Source organism: Capra hircus, chromosome 11 (genome assembly GCF_001704415.2).
Source record: "Capra hircus breed San Clemente chromosome 11, ASM170441v1, whole genome shotgun sequence".
Lineage (NCBI taxonomy): Eukaryota > Metazoa > Chordata > Mammalia > Artiodactyla > Bovidae > Capra > Capra hircus.
Window position 1 is genome coordinate 59,578,437 of NC_030818.1, and position 16,800 is coordinate 59,595,236.

Here is a 16,800-nt window from a genome sequence, read left to right on the forward strand (position 1 = left end):
GTTTAACAGGAAGAACACAGTATTTGGGGCCAGAAGACCTATGCTGTCTGACAGGGTCAAATCTTTAAGGCCTTAGTTTTCTTCTTCCTTATCAATTACTACAAAATAGTATTATTTTGTAGATAACGGTAAACTTACATTATAAAAACAATGAGATTTATCTAAAAGAATTTTGTAGTATGAAGATTATATATACATATGCCAATTAGAGAACACCATCTTTGGAAAATCTTTAGAAGTCTTCTAGGCTAACCCTGCGTGCAAAGAAAAGAATCCCTTCCTTCAACATATCTGAAAAATGTTATTAAGCCTATGGTATAATTCTGAGATGATGACTCATTAGTTGAGTCCATCTGTAAAAGTAGTATGAGCTAGGTACTTTATAAATATTATCTCATTTAATCCGCACAATCATTCTAGACATAAGTGATGATACATTGGAAAATTTGAATCTTGGAGAAGCAAAGATCAAGATCACACAGATGAAAAGAGGGGGGCCCAGATTTTGACCTTGAGAAATGATGATGATGATGACAATGATCATGGTAACAAAAACAAGAACTGCTAAAATTTATCAAATTCTTAAATTTAACAACACAGTTTTATGTACTTGGTATTACTTTTATTATCTCCACTTTTACTCAGACTTAAAATATTAAGACTACCCAATTTTACACAGTATGGCAGAAATGGAATTCAAACACTGATTGTCAGACTCATGAGTTTATCTTCTTACCAACATTCAATGCAGAGCGTTCTCAAGGCATCGAACGGCTTAGCACAGCCCTTTTCAATACACCTACTAATTCTGTCTTCCACTATTCTACCTATAATTTGATAACTTCCTTTGTACTGCCAAAGCAAATGATGTTAGGGTTTCTAAATTAACTGTATACTCTTTTACAGATTTACTTCAAATTAGACTTTTGCACAACACTCCATTTTCTATATATTTATCAACTAACTATACACTGTTCTGGTTAGTCTGTTTCAGTTAGGCTCAATTTGGTATGTATTTCAAATATAAAAACTTGGCATGTAGGTGTCATCTTGAATAATTCTGTATAAAACTGCAATTGAGAAAAAAATTTTTGATTAAAGAAATTATTCAGTTTAAGTTAAATTTTTAACCCGATATTTTATTGTGAAAAAAAATCTCAAATACCCTGAAAGGTTGAAAACACTCTACCAAATAAATGACCCATGGACCCACCACATAAACTCTATAATTAACATTTTGTTTTGCTTTATCATATACTTAACCATCTACTTATTTCTATAAAAGTTCCATGCTTTTAAATTAAAAGGTAAGTTCTGCTAGGGAGAAAACCACAACTTTTAAGTTATATCTATCTTTGAGAACAAACATGAAGGTCAATATGAAAGAACAGACCATCTTTCTAAAAACTGCCTTGCTAGAATATAACTTAAGAATTCCCAGTTCTAGAGAACTTATAATAAAACTTCCATTTCTAAAAGGTAACTCAACTATTCTAGGGCATCTATCATGTCACCATTTTCCTTTTCTCTAAACATTTTAAACAGTTATTCTTTACAATTTTGTAGGATTTAAAAGTATTTTTCTGTAGCTTTTCTTCTATACATGTTACCCTAATTCTTACTGAGTTATATTGACTCTATTTAAATATTTGGCTCCTAAGTTCAAACATTCAAAAGCATGCTTTCATATTTCTAGAGTCGTCAGTATTTTAATTTGTAAATGATGCATAACCATTTCCTATCTAAACATCTAGTTTTAATTTTTCACAATTATAACTAATGCTATTGGACATTTATATATTGGATGACTTACTTATACTAGAATCCCTGAAATGGTATTATGGAGGTGAAAAAGGGAAAAAAAAAATTTAAGGATCTTGGTACATACTGCTTAACTGCATTTTATAAGGATAATATTAACTTACAAAGTCACTGTGATGTATGAGATGCTTTCTTCAGCACTATTATGTATGTTAGGTGTACCAGCTAGGTAAAAAGCTTTTCCTTCCCATTTTTTTGGGGGGGAGGAGGAAAGGCGGTTGAACATAGGTTTTTAATTGTTTTATGGTCCAGAGTCAGGACATAAACACCAACCAGCATATGTGTCCACTCTTACAAACATCCCATTACTGTGGTGTTGCCTAAACTGACAGGGAAAAAAGCCTACAGGCAGAGCACCACTGCCAATCCATGTGTACCCATGACTGACGCACGTTCTCCCACTTCTACTGTGACATTATTACTACAGCACACTTGCAGTGTTCCAACACTGGCACACTACTATCAACTCAATCCCACACTTTCGATTTTAATGGTTTTGTCCTAATGTTCTTCTGCTTCTAAGATCTCATTTAGGATACACCAGATTCAGATGTCATGTCTCCTTAACCTCTTGACTGTGACACTTTGTCAGACTTTCTTTTGAAGACCACAGTAGTTTTGAGTAGTGGTCCAGTATTTTTGTAGAATGTCCCTCAAATGAGTTTATGTGATGTCTATTGTGAGTAGACTCAGGTTATAGGATTTGGGGAGGAAAACCACATTATGAAGTGCTCCTTGTATCACATACCAAGGGCACATGCTATCAGTATGACTTATCAGTGACACTTTTAACCTTAATTACCTGCCAGAGTTAATGTTTGTCAAGTTTTTTCACTTAAAAAGTTATTTTCTCTATCCCTAATACTCTGTTCTTTGAAAGCAAGACACTAAAGCTGATACTCAAAGGTTATGGAATTACACTCCACCTTTGGAGGGGAAAGATATACAAAAATGATTTGAAATTCTTCTGTATGGGGGATGTGCCGCCTCATTTATTTGTTTATTCAATCATTCATTTCTTTAGCATGGACTCATGGACATTTATTTTATACTTTGGATTACGATACAGTGCTATGTTAATTATTTTTCGACCCAAACTGTTCCAGGTTTGGAGACTGGGAGATCTTCAGGTTGGTTCTATGTCCCTTCAACATAGCCTCATCATTGTTTTTGGAGCGCTTCATTACTTTCTGGTTCCACAAGATGCTCCAGACTCATCTTGTTTATTCCCTGCCCCAGTCCTATAATCAGCCATTTCTCCCAGGAATTGTGATTCATTTTACTAGGAATGTTATTCAAAAACATGGATCTGGGTATTCAATGTGCTTACTGCTATCAGAGTGTCACTCACTGTTTGAGCTCTTAACAGAAAACTAGGAAATACAATTTTAATGACTAAATTGAATGATTAAAGAATTTTTAAGAATGAACCACTTGATTTTTATTTAATACTATCAAAATAAAACACTCTGTGTATTTATGAGCAGTTTCCTATTATGTGAAATTTCTATTTTTGCTATTTGTCCATCTATCTTCCAAGATCTTTGCTTATTCCCTTCTGGCCTGGATACAATAAAGATAGTCATCATTTAACTCCCAAAACTTTAGAGAATATTTTCTCTCAGCTTGTACTTTTTTTATTGCTACTTTTACTCTTAGCCTTCTCAAGTTATTTTTAAGACAAGATTTTCTGATCCTTTACTCTCTTCACTAATTCTGATCATGCTTTTGTGGCTCTACCAAAAAAGGAAACAAATGATGATAGTGGTGGTGATGTCACCCAAGAGAAGATAGTTTCCTATACTTAAAAAAAAAAAATTACAGATATTTGTAAAATACTGTCATAGGTTTTCAAATACTAATAAAGCTCTGGCCTTTAAAACAGTATCTCAAAAATAAATTGTATCTCTAAGAGTCTTTTTGCATTATATACAATGAGCATACTGTAATCACCTTAAAAACAAAACTTGGAACAACAAATGGTTTGTTAAATTCTGAATATTTGACTTACAAGTCCTGACTCTAGGATAATTGTGAGCCAAAAGAAACCGCTCAACCCAGTTTTCCATATTCTGTAGAACCCAGCTGTGTGCCAGTTTGTTTCGGGGTGTCTGCACTGCCAACCAATCCAGACACTGAGAAGGATTGTATTCAATCACCTACAAGTAAAATGACAAGAACAGAATATAAGTCTAAGTGAATGAGCAGTTACTCTTTCAAACTTACTTTTGGTATATACATTAGACACTTTAAAGCTAAAACAGTTTCCTGAAAACTAGAACCTGAAAGAAGTTTCACACTCATGTTTTTTTCTCCCATTTTTAAAGCAATTTATTTTTATTAACAGGAATATGTTCAAAGAGTATTTCTCAATGGTTTACAAAATCAAATTATATTAACCAAGGATTCTAGCAAAGGACCAATAAGAGAAACCCAATGACTTTTAGGTGTTAAGTTTACAAACTTATTTAGAAGTGTTTTCAGGGCTTTCTTGGTGGTACAGTGGATGGGAGTCCGCCTGACAGTGCAGATGACGTGGGTTCAATCCCTGGTCCGGGAAGATCACACATGCCACAGAGCAACTAAGCCTTAGCAGCACAACTATGACACTTTGTGCTCTAGAGCCTGGGAGCTGCGACTGCTGAGCTCACATGTTGCAACTGCCAAAGTCCAGATGTTCTAGAGCCTATGCTCAGCAACAAGAGAAGGCACCGCCATGAGAAGCCCTCACACCACAACTAGAGAGTAGCCCCTGCTTACCACGACTAGAGAAAAGCCTGTACAGCAACAAGAACCCAGCATGGACAAAAATAAATAAAATTAAAAATTTTTAAAGTATACATTAAAGTGCTTTAATTCCCTGAAGTTTCCATCTTTACTTTTCTTATTGTTTGACCAATCTGCTACTGCAATTGAGAATGAAAACGAGCTCAGTATAATGCTGGAGAGATTTTTTTCCTGGAAATAGGAAATCTAAGAATCTAGAGCAAAGGTTGGAAAATTATGGATCGCAGGACATATTCTGTGGTTTGCTTGTTTTTGAGTTTGTATTGGAAGATAGCCATGCCCACTCATTTATATTTTGTCTATGGTTGATTTTATGGTAAAACAGCAGTTGAGTGCTTGACAGAGACCATATAGCCCACAAAACCTAAAATATTTACTATCTGGCCTATCAAGAGAAAAAGTCCACCTAGCCCCTGGCCCAGCGAGTGGGCATTTCCAACACTCAGTAAGAAACTCTGTAACCTCAGCAGTAGTTCTGGAAGAAAGGTAGTGGTTGGTGCTTCCTCTGTATTTTCTATCAACTACTAAAACCAGCTAGTTTTTATTTCTAGGGCTTCTACCACTTCATGGAATCTTTGAGAGTAGGGGAATGAGAACCTCATATGGACTAAAGGTTGTTTATGATTCTACAAGAAAGTCTTTAAACATCTGAGACACTAACTAGCCAGGAACTCTTCTTCCTCTAGATCTTCTGTCTAAAGCATCTTTTCTTCTCTTGACCTGTGACTTACTAAAACCCTTTTGAGTTACCCAAGCAAGAAGAAACTAGTACTAAAAATGGGAGTGATTATGTTAGAAAAATAAATACTAGAACATCTACAAGACTTACCTCCCATATCCTCTGCAGAATGTAAGATGCAAAGGGAGGCATTCCTGGAGGTCCACCGGCAAACTCCATTAGCATAGTCAATAATTTAAAGAAAGGATTGGCTGCCTATAAGACACATACATGACTGCATATTTAGAGATGGTGAATCAATTACTTTCCCTAGAAAACAAATGTAACTCCTCTACAGATCACATTTAAATCTGATGTATTAGGTTAGAGAGATTAGTACTCATACATATGAACCTGAACTATCATAAAGCAGCAGGATGAGCTCAGGATACAGTGCCAATTGCATGGGAGCCACATGTAACAGAAAACGTAGTTTTCTGGACGTCAATTTGGGGGGGGGGGGGGAAACTCTAGTTAATGAGACAACCATGTTTATAGAAAAATTTAGATTAAAAGTTTCCTGTAGCATCTTTTGCTCGCTGAGGTAGAATTCCTATTAATATTTGAAATGTATTCTCAAAGTAGCTATAACATTTACATTTTGAGAAAAATACATACTTATCCACCTAAGCAGAATTTTAGTTTAGTTCACTTTCTTCCAAGGTACAATATGATATATGCTTCAAACCAAACAACTTTAAAGCTTAGTACCTAGGTGACACACTGATATGTTAGAATTATAGGTTAATTTAACTGGGAAAATGATATTTGTGATAAGACATGAAGAGGTAATTCAATTTATTCAAGTTATATAGTTTAAAATAGGTTACTATATTATGGGGGAAGCCTTGATAGACTTTTCCTCAAGAACAGTTAGAAAGGTTCATCTGGAAGCATAGTCAGTGCTCACAGTAACTTGAAAAACATGAATTAACAAATGTCTACATACCTCAGGAGTCAGCTTTGCTATTGATGTGAAAAGCATAGATACAATCTAAAAAAAAAAGGGGGGGGGGATTTCAGAATATTCTTCCAAAAATTACCAAAAAACTTTGACTGTTTCTCAGTACTTACATGTTCTGCAAGTCGATTATTGTATCGACAAAGGCTGAAAATCAGATTACAAGTCTGTCTTATATTGATGCCATCGCGAATATGTTGAAACAAGAAGGGAAATCCCTGTCAAAAGCAAAAGTTGTTCACTTAAGAATTGTTTTGTTATTCTAGGGATTATCAACTGGTCTAAATATTAAGAAGGTATTACCTTTCCTCCTGTTAATGCCGCCATGTCAGTCTGTGACAATGTCAAATGCCTGAAAGAAAACATTAGTGGAAATAAGTTTTTCTTTCCTCTCTACTAATTCAGAGCCATTTGAGTCATGATACGTAACAACATTGTTGATCCAGTTACAAGTATACCAAGACACCATCATAAAATGACTTTTGAACTTTCTGCTAGCTAGACTTGTTCATTAGACACCTTTTGGACAATTTTTCAAAATTCCAAGTTTTATATATAGAAGTCCAAATCTATTTTATTTCTATTTAATTAACTCAGTATGTTTGTGCACTAGGATGGATTTAGAGAGCTTTTCTGACATGAGGATCTTTAAAACAAAGCAAACTTTGAAGAAATAACGAATTTTACTTTCAAGTTTAAAATTACTGCATATTTCCTCAACTTAGTAAATAAAATTTCAAACACATACAAAAATAGTGTAAGCATCCCAACAGTCAAATTAGCAACTCATGGTCAGTGTTGTTTTATTTGTATCTCCTACTTAATCAATTTGAACTCTTCTGAAACAACTCAGATATTGTTATCACTGAGCCCATTAATCAATATATATCTCAAACATAAACTTCAAAAATGTAACACTACTATTATTCACACCTAAATTAAAATTCCTTATTATCACACAAGATCCAGTCAATGTACAATTTCCTCAAGTTTCTAAAAAAAGTTATAATCTGTTTGAATCAGGATACAAATAAAGTCCTCTGTTGCCACTGGTTGAAATGTCTTTTAAATCTCTTTTAGACAACTGGTTTCCCCTCCAATTTTGTCTTTATCTTGTAATTTAATCTGCTGAAGAGTAGATGATTTGTCGTGCAGAATTTCCCACATTTCCATCTTACTGATTATATCCTCACTGTGTTGTTTTAACATATTCCTCTGTCCCCATACTTCCTGTAAACTGGTAGTTAAACCCAGAAACTTGATCAGATCTAGGTTTGATTTTTTAATTAAGAATACCTTGTAAGCAGTGGTATGAACTTTCATCACGAGGCACAATGAAAAGTTGTCCCTCTTTTTCTAATGTTCTCAGCCCACAATGATCATTTCCTAGATCCATTATTTCATTTGGGATGCAAAATACTAGTATCCCAATTCCAGCACTACTTGGTCATTTATTAGCTCAAATACCTCTATGACGACGAGCATGTCTCATTTACAACCTAGTTGCCATGAAGTATAATTCTTGCAGGTAAGATAAACACTTGATACTGTTCCTTTATTAATATGCTTTCAAAATTATCATTTGGTTTCTTAATATACTCCAAAGGTTGGCAATAATTTTAAAAATTTTGCTTTTAGTTATCATTATGAACTCATGGATGTAAACATCCGTGACATGTTTTAGTCCACTTGCAGTTTACTTCTTGTTATTATTGCTGTTCAAGTTGTCCAGTCTGTGACCAGTAGATACTTGAAGTTGACTCTTGAGACCTTTTAACACGACCCCAGCAGTCTTTGATAGCCTCCCTGCTTTCCAAAATGACAAAATGTTCAAGGCTTCCCATTCATTTCTTGCCCCAAACCTGGAACTGGCCGTTTTCCTAAGGAACCTTGATTTTTTTTTTTCAGTGGTAAATGATATCTAGATGCCAGTGGCACTCACTGATTTTGGGTTGGACAGAGTTTCTAGACGTTTTCAGAAAATGGAGATACATAATACATTTTTTGTTTAAGACAAAATATACCATGAACTCTGATATTGCCAAATTCAAATTTAGTGTTAAAGAAGATAAATAAACATTCTACAATTTTATATTGATATTTCTCCTCTTTTCTTTTTCTAAAAATCTTGGTTTCTAATGTTAACAATTACCTATTTACTTTATTCTATAACATAGTTTCAGAATAATAATTCTAATTATATTAATACTAACAATATAATTAGCAAAACACTTAAAGATAATTTTACAATTTTTCTTTGTCTTTCAAGTACATACCACTAAAAATTACAGTTAAATCAATATGTTCTAAAGTCACTTTAATTAATTCTTCTCCAATGTTTATGTCACCAACTCAATATACAGTTAGTCTCATTTATTTCAGTCTGCTTTTGATTTTTAGGGACTGCATTTTATTAAGTTTGTAATTATATAAAACATTCACATGATTCCAAAAATAAATCTAAAAAACAAAACAATGTACTACATTCAAAGAAGTCAAACTTCCATTCCTGTCCCCTCCAGTCTGTTTTCTCCTCCCCCCAACCACTGGAAACTTGTTTTTAAAGTTTATTTTTAAAAATTTACTCTTCAATTAAAAAAAACCCTCAATTCTTGTCATTTGCAGTGCTTATGCTCTATGCGGAGATGCAAACAATGAATGAGTGAACACCAAATCACTGCTTATAGGAAAAACACAGTTTGTTCCTGTGAACCTCGGGGTCACAACATTTTCATTGATAAATCAATATGTTACCTTGTTTCGTATGTGTGCTTCTGTTTCAAGACACCTGATTTAATGTTGACCATTAGCACATTCTTGAACTTTGGAACAAATTAGATAGCACTTGGCACTATGCTTAGGACCATTTTTAAACAAGCAAATGACCAAATAAAGAGCATAAATGTGAAAAATGTGGCACATACTGTAAAAAAGTTTGTTTACAATATGAGAACTGAAACAAGAAGGCACAGTGTCACAGCATCTGACCTCTGCTGGGGAAGTGTGTTGTCACATCAACTCCAAATTTTTGGTACATTCTGTAATCCACAAATGAATATAAAACTTCACAAGTATTGATTTGGGGATTACAAATAAATTTTAGTTAAGTAGGCAAATTTGCAAATTGGAGATCCATGTATAATGAGGCTTGGTTGTGTGTGCACATACGCACAAATGAACGCACACGTGCACACACACACACACACTCTCTCTCTCTCTCTCTCTCTCTCTCTCTCTCTCTCTCTCTCACTCATTTTCTCTCTCTCAGCCTTCCCTGTCTTAAACAGTAACATACTATAGGGAATTTTTTGGCAGTCCAATGGTTAGGACTTGGGGATCCTGCAAGCCAAACCATGCGGCCCAAAATAAAAAAAAAATAGTATTCTATATATACTTTTGTCCACCTTCATTTTTTTCACCTTAGTAATATCTATCTTGAAGATCTCTTCATGGTAATATACAGATTCCATATTCTTCTTTTTTCTGCAATGGAGTACTCTTATAGAGGGGATGCTGTTTCTTCAACTAGTCCCATCTTTGTGGACATTTTCAGTCTTTTGCTGTTTATAAACACTGCTTCAATAAATATACATCTTTCTGTATTTTGGGAACAGAATCCCAGAAGTGGGGTTGCTAGGTTAAAAGATGAATGCACATATAATTTTGCTAGATATTTTACTGTATATTTCTTCAATGTATATTTCTAACATGACTCAGAGGCAAGGTAAAAGTTTGGTACAAAGGACTGAAATACTTATGCTACAAGAGTTGATGAATCATGTTATTATTTTAAAAAAATTAAGTAACAAAAGCCACTGAATTAAGAATGATAAAACAATTATCTTTAAAAAGAATAAAACCAAACATGCTTTAAGCATTTTGAATGTTGAAACATTTCACCTTTCTGAGCGAGACTGTTCAACCAAAAGAGCAACTAAAGCTATCATTTTTTCAAGGGCAGCTGGCCTGTATTTCTCTTCTGCCAGAGAGAGTATATCTTCTTCCTCCTCCTCCTCTTCTCCTTCTTCCTCTGACAACACTTCAACTTGAGGCTAGAACATAAACACAATTAATATATTCGCTTTTTAACATTAGGCTGACAGCAAATAGCTTCATTATTTTATACAACAATGCAGGGTAGATGGTGCCAGGAACATGTATCATGAAAAATAACACTCAAAGCCCTAACCCTAACTTTAAAAGTCTAAATGACACTCAGGACAATTTTAGATTTAACAGGCAGAGCTGTAAGGAACAATAATTCCCAATACTGTGAGTATTTACCTTACCTAAAGAGATAAATTCTTTAATAATAACTTTTTCTTATAGGTAAGTTCTTTGGAAGATAAATCAGGATCAAAGTTCATATGAATATGATAAAAAAGTATTTAATAAAAATGTCAGTCACACAAATAAAGGAATCTATATTTGCAATTTTCAGAAAATCCAAACAGTAGGTATGTCAAAGAGATATTCATCAGAAGTTTGAAGTGCAATAAGTAACCACCTGGCTGGAATTAGGTAACAACAGTATATATCTGGAGAACCATGACCGCATAGCGGCTAATAGTTTTGTCTAGGAGTCTAATCACAGATCAAATGCTAACTCATTGTTATCTAAAATAAGTTAACTTCTTTATGCCTCAAGTTCCCTGTCTGTAAAATGGAGATAACAATAGTACTTACCTCTCAGGGTTGCAACAAGAATTTAATAAGATAGAACATATAGAGCATTCAATCGAATATGGTCATTACAAACAATATACAACTGATGAAATACTTTCAATATTATGAATAGACTAGCTACCTAAATTTTTGGAAGACTTACAAATTTAATACAGCAAAGGGCTTTAAAAATGTGGTCAGAAAAATCGTTCACCAAAACACAATATGCTGACAGGAAACTAAAGCAGGTGATGGTCATTTTGCTAAATTTATTGGTTTTGATTCCGGGCCATACCAGTGAAATGTATTACTTGACTGTTTCTTCTCTCACTAGATCCATTAAAAATATCAATCAAACAAACTCCTAAAATTATTTAATATCAGGGCTGCTGCTGCTACTCCTGCTAAGTAGCTTCAGTACTGTCCGACTCTGTGCGACCCCATAGACAGCAGCCCACTAGGCTCCTCTGTCCCTGGGATTCTCCAGGCAAGAATACTGGAGTGGGTTGCCATTTCCTTCTCCAATGCATGAAAGTGAAAGTGAAGTTGCTCAGTCGTGCCCAACTCTTAGCGACCCCATGGACTGAGCCTACCAGGCTTCTCCATCCACGGGATTTTTCAGGCAAGAGTACTGGAGTGGGTTGCCATTGCCTTCTCCTAATATCAGGGCTAGAGGGGACTTAAAAGGAAATCTATTATCTTTCCATGGTACAACTTGAAACCACGGCCTCTAAATATCCCTGATATGAGGCAGAACTGTACTTACATTTTCAGGCCCTTTGGTTCCCATGTAAAAATGTACCATTGTAGATATGGCTTGCAATGAAAGCAAAAACTGGCTCTAAAAACAAAAATATTGATTTAAAAATATAAACACAATTATGTTTTAAATACCAAAAATAAGTATATAATACCAAAAATAAATAAGACACAGCCTTACCTCTTCTTCACCCATTTTGGCAAATTCATAAAGGAAAGCAAAATATTCTGTAAGATGTTTACTGTGAGGCTTTACACCGTGTTCCATAATTAATAACAGAGTTCTCACAAATCGAGTGACACACGAACGACCACCTATATCTTCTACTGAAGCATCCATATCATCAGACCTGAAACATAATTTTATGTATCTTAGAGAAACTATGAAGTCTGGGGATAGATATTCTGGGAGGAGAAATATTAAAATCTGAATTTATCATCTTTGTAATTATGAATACCACCAATTATAGCAATACAAACAGTTGGATTCCAGTTCTCTCTCACTGAAATCAAAACAAAAAGACTAAGTCAAAGTTCCCTGTAGAGGATTTCAAAAATGCAATTAAATAAAAGTAAAACAAAAATTTTCCTCCTTGATTTATATTATTATAGACTTATTAAAACAGGAGAACCTAAATATTTCAGTGTGGATATTTAAAAATACTTTGTAGGCAGGTAATCAAAAAGCTTAAAATGTTCAGTTCAAAAGGTATACTTCTTACCCATCTTCCATCCCTGGTTGTAGATAGAGATGAGCGTGCACAGGTCTAAGTCTCTGAATTACATGGATACACAAACGCTGAAACATCTACAAGTGAAAAGATACGACAACCTAAGAGACAAGTCATGTCAGGTAACAAAGATACTGAAAAATGAACATGATCAAAAATTCTGTTGCTCATTTACATTTTTCTCACAGATTATCTTTTGACACTCTAAATCTTTCCTGGAGTCTTCACTACAGACTGAGGATAAAAAGGTGGAGTTAGCTTGAAAAGCAATGTTCAGTTTTATAATGGAAAATGTAACAATAAACTATAGGTATTAGCAGTAGAGACTGCTAACTACAACGCTTCATGAAACCTTTTTTACTAGCGGAGATACAGAAGAAAGAAACCTGGCATCCATTTCTTTCAGAAAAGTGGAGTGGGGAAGGGTATCTGCTTATCAGAACCTCAATGACTAAGAGAAAACAATTTAAGTTTATAAAAAAAAATCTGAATTAAAAATGTCTGAGGTGGGACTTCCTTGGTGGTCCTGTAGTAAGAATATACCTTCCAATGCAGGGGACACAGGTTTGATCCCTTGTGGGGAACTAAGACTCCATATGCTGCCGGGATACTGAGCTGGCACGCGACAACTAGAGAAGCCCCGTGTGCTGCAACGAACAGCCAGTGCAGCTAAAAGAAAAGTCTAAGAATTCGCTAAATAAGATATACAAATAGCCAGTAAGCATATGAAAAGATGTTCAATATCATTATTTCCAAAGGAAATACAAACCAAAACTTCACACCCATTAGGATGGCTAAAATCAAGATGATAACAAACGCTGAAGAAGATGCAGCAAAACTGGAACCTTCATAGATTGCTGCTGGGAATGTAAACAGGTGCAGACATCATGATAAAAAATCTGAAGGTTTCTAAAAATGTCAAACATAGTGACCATACAACCCAGCAATTCACTTCTATGTATATATCCAAAACAACTGAAAACATATGTCCAAACAAATGTCTGTACACGAATGTTCACAGCAGTGTTATTCAAACTAGCAAAGAAGTGGAAACATCACAGATGTTCATCAACTGCTAATAGAGAAACAAAATCTCATATATGGAATATTATTTTGCAGTAAGAAGAAATAAATTACAGATATAAGCCACAACATGCCAGTCACAAAAAAAACACATACTGTGTGATTTTCTTCAAGTGAAATGGTGAAAATAGGCAAATCCATAGAGATAGAAAGTAGATGAATGGTGGCCAGGGGCTGAAGAAAATGAACAGGATAAAATGGAAGTGACTGCTCATATGTATGGGATTTCTTTTCAGGGTATTATAAAATTATAGACAGATAATAGTTGCATGTTTGGGAATAGGACTAAAAACCACTAAATTTTGCACATCAAAAAGTTTTATAAGAATTATATGTCAGGAATAACTTAAAGTAGCATCTTTCAGATTAAAATTTTGGTTTTGTATCATAAGCGGATATATATGTTTTTTCTTTCTTTTTAATTTTTCCATTGGTTTAAGAAAAATTAATTGATTCATGTGATAGTTCAGAATCTGCCACAGAAATAAATTATATACTATTCATCTAACTTTCAAGGCTATTACCGTACCCTACCATGGTCAGAGCATCTAAGGAACTGAAAAAGTATCAGTACAATTCACGTATCACACATTGATCCTGTGTCCCCAGAGTATAACACACGTAACTGAGAAAACAGGCAGTTATAGCTATCTTCCCATAACCTGGAAATGTGAATTATTTTAATCACTTGAATGGAATGATAGCTGATTTGCCAAGAGGCTGGTGAAAATAACAGCAAAGTGACTTCTGTGGTAAGAGGTCAATCTTTTCAGTGCTTTCAATGCTGGGCTAAAGTATATTCATGGGCAAATTCAGAGTAATCAACTTGAAAGCTACTTCTTTTTCAAAGAAAATTTTTCTTACCTGCCTCACAATTTGATTAGGGCACTTAATTAGTATCTGCATTGGCCACCAATCATCATCAGCCATGCGGTCCAAAAACCACTGTAAGAAAATCATGTGATTTTTAATATTCAACCAATACTTGGGGATAAACATTGCACAAGGATTTTAATTTTAACTGACATTTGAATTATTTTAAATTCTCACCAAAACAGTCTTCAACTGGTAGAAAGTCTAAAATCTAAAATGCCTAAAGTCATAATCAAAGACTTCTCAATACAGAATTCCATGGATGCCATTTATATTGCAGTGTACAACCCACATGATAACAACCGGAAGTGCTTAACAAAGTGGAATACCATTTTCCTCTTAGACTTCTTAAATGTCACAGTGTAGAATCTTTTGCTCCTATTAATAAGATAGGATCTGAGTATGATTCACTTTTCCTCTGTTTAAAACCAATTTATGTTCTCTTGATAACAAAAAACATTTTACACTTACTTAGCATAGACCATTTGCCATTAATTTCAAGATATCTCTTAATCACATATTTAACTCCTTTACTGAACTGTACTGCTCATTAATGCATACATATAATTGCTGACAATTGTAGAGAATTTTAACTCCTTGAGAGAGTTCCAGAAGCAAATCCTTAATGAAAAAACTAAAGTGACAACTTTATTAAAAAACACAAATTTATGACCTAATATAGTTTCTCCATCTACCAGCTTCTTAGAAATCATGAAGATGAAGGGGAATAGAGGAGTATGTCAAAGAACACACAAAAGATGCTGTAGGTCAAAATCAGCATATGGAAAATCCTGCAGAACAAATGGCAAAGTGGTAGGGAGCGGGAAAATAAGGTAACTACAGCTGCTCTTTGGTATGGAGTCCCAGCATATACGAAAATCTGCAAATACTCAAGTTCCATAGCTGACCCTCTGTATCTGAGATTCCTCTGCATTCTCAGATTTAACCAACCACAGATTGTACAATACTGTACATATCTACTGAAAAAAATCTATGTATGAGAGGACAAAACAGTTCAAACCCCTGTTGTCCACAGGTCAACTATATTATAGGTGAGAAAAGAATTATAAGACAAAAGCAAAATGTGGAAAGGATCTTGTTTGAATGCTAATTCAAACAAACCAACTGAAAAAAACTCAAAATCTCTCTAAAAACCTATATAGGAAAAAAATCTTCAACTAATTTCATTATATACTATGTTGCTGTCTCCTGTTTCTAGAAATTTATAAGACTTGCATTCCTAGAAAGATACATACCACTTTGCAAGACCATAAAAATGATTAACAATAGTAAGATGACGATATGGCTAAGTGATTATTACCAGTGTGCATATTATCCTAAGGGATATGTTACTCTTATAAGGCAGTTCTGGAAAAGATAAAATAGGACATAAATTGATCTACTGGGATAGATTTTCCTATTTTTCTCAGGGGGTAAGGGATCTACTATTTTCCTTAAGGGGTAAGGGAGATATGTATTTTTCAGTATTTTCTAGTAACATGCAAAAGTAGTTAAGAAATATCTGGTACAGTCCTAAATCTTCTATACTTTTTCCTTCTGATACATGACAGGGAGAACACAAGAACTTTTAAGTAACTTAAAAATCAATTATTTACTCAGTGTAATGAAGCTGATACATAATTATAAATTTCTCTTGGCTATCAAGTAATTTTAGGAATAACCAACACTGGGCTCTCTATGATTTATAATAGATAAAATGATTTTGCTGTAGCATCTAAGTTAAGAATAAAAGAAAACAAGAAACTGAATCTTAAGCTATGCATTGTTTTGTTGAATTATTCACCTCACCTCACAAGCTGCTTGACTATTATTAAATTGCTTGGTCAACAGTTCAATCCACTGAAGCATTGTGGGCTAAAAAAGAAAAAGAAGTCACTGGAGGTTTTAAGAGCTATCTGATAAATGACAAAGAGCACAAAAGTTTAAAAAATAAAATATGCACCTTTTCCTTTGAATGAATAAATGTCTCTAGGACAAACGAAGTGCTTAACTGCAAGAAAAGACAAAGTTAAGCAAAAAAGATTTAATTAAAGTCAATTTTGAAGAAATTTTCTAAGATTATACATATATTACTTACCTTTGCTGTCATTAAAGACACAGCTTTAGGATCTGGTAATGTACTGGGAATACAACTACACAACTGCCACATAAACCTAGAATTTGAAAACAATAGGTTAAAATTTTCACAAAGTACGATTTTTTTAAAATGTGTAACAAAAGATCTCTTACTAAAATCTACCAAACTTACCCAAAATATGTATGTTCAAAAATGTTTTTGTCTTGAAGAAACTGCATGTTATCATGCCAAATCCACTGAAGAAAAAAATGTTAACATGAGGTATCAGAAAGCATGTTTCATGACATTTTACCAGTATTTTTAT

The 16,800-nt window shown here is 34.1% G+C and overlaps 1 protein-coding gene across 4 annotated transcripts in view; it reads right to left on the reverse strand.

The window, feature by feature from the left end:
* The window catches only part of USP34 (ubiquitin specific peptidase 34), a 229,438-nt gene that overhangs the window by 22,291 nt on the left and 190,347 nt on the right, over positions 1-16,800 (reverse strand). For all 4 annotated transcript variants that reach the window (XR_001918813.1, XM_018055392.1, XM_018055394.1 and 1 more), the window contains 14 exons: positions 16,668-16,732; positions 16,497-16,572; positions 16,362-16,409; positions 16,208-16,273; positions 14,390-14,470; positions 12,434-12,519; positions 11,893-12,061; positions 11,719-11,793; positions 10,188-10,339; positions 6,591-6,639; positions 6,401-6,505; positions 6,276-6,320; positions 5,438-5,542; positions 3,833-3,980 (listed from right to left, as the gene is read on the reverse strand). Coding sequence is in view for 3 of the 4 variants with exons in the window: in XM_018055392.1 (XP_017910881.1) it covers positions 3,833-3,980; positions 5,438-5,542; positions 6,276-6,320; positions 6,401-6,505; positions 6,591-6,639; positions 10,188-10,339; positions 11,719-11,793; positions 11,893-12,061; positions 12,434-12,519; positions 14,390-14,470; positions 16,208-16,273; positions 16,362-16,409; positions 16,497-16,572; positions 16,668-16,732 (1,270 nt within the window). In the remaining variant the exon portion in view is untranslated. The remainder of the gene's footprint in view (positions 1-3,832; positions 3,981-5,437; positions 5,543-6,275; positions 6,321-6,400; positions 6,506-6,590; positions 6,640-10,187; positions 10,340-11,718; positions 11,794-11,892; positions 12,062-12,433; positions 12,520-14,389; positions 14,471-16,207; positions 16,274-16,361; positions 16,410-16,496; positions 16,573-16,667; positions 16,733-16,800) is intronic.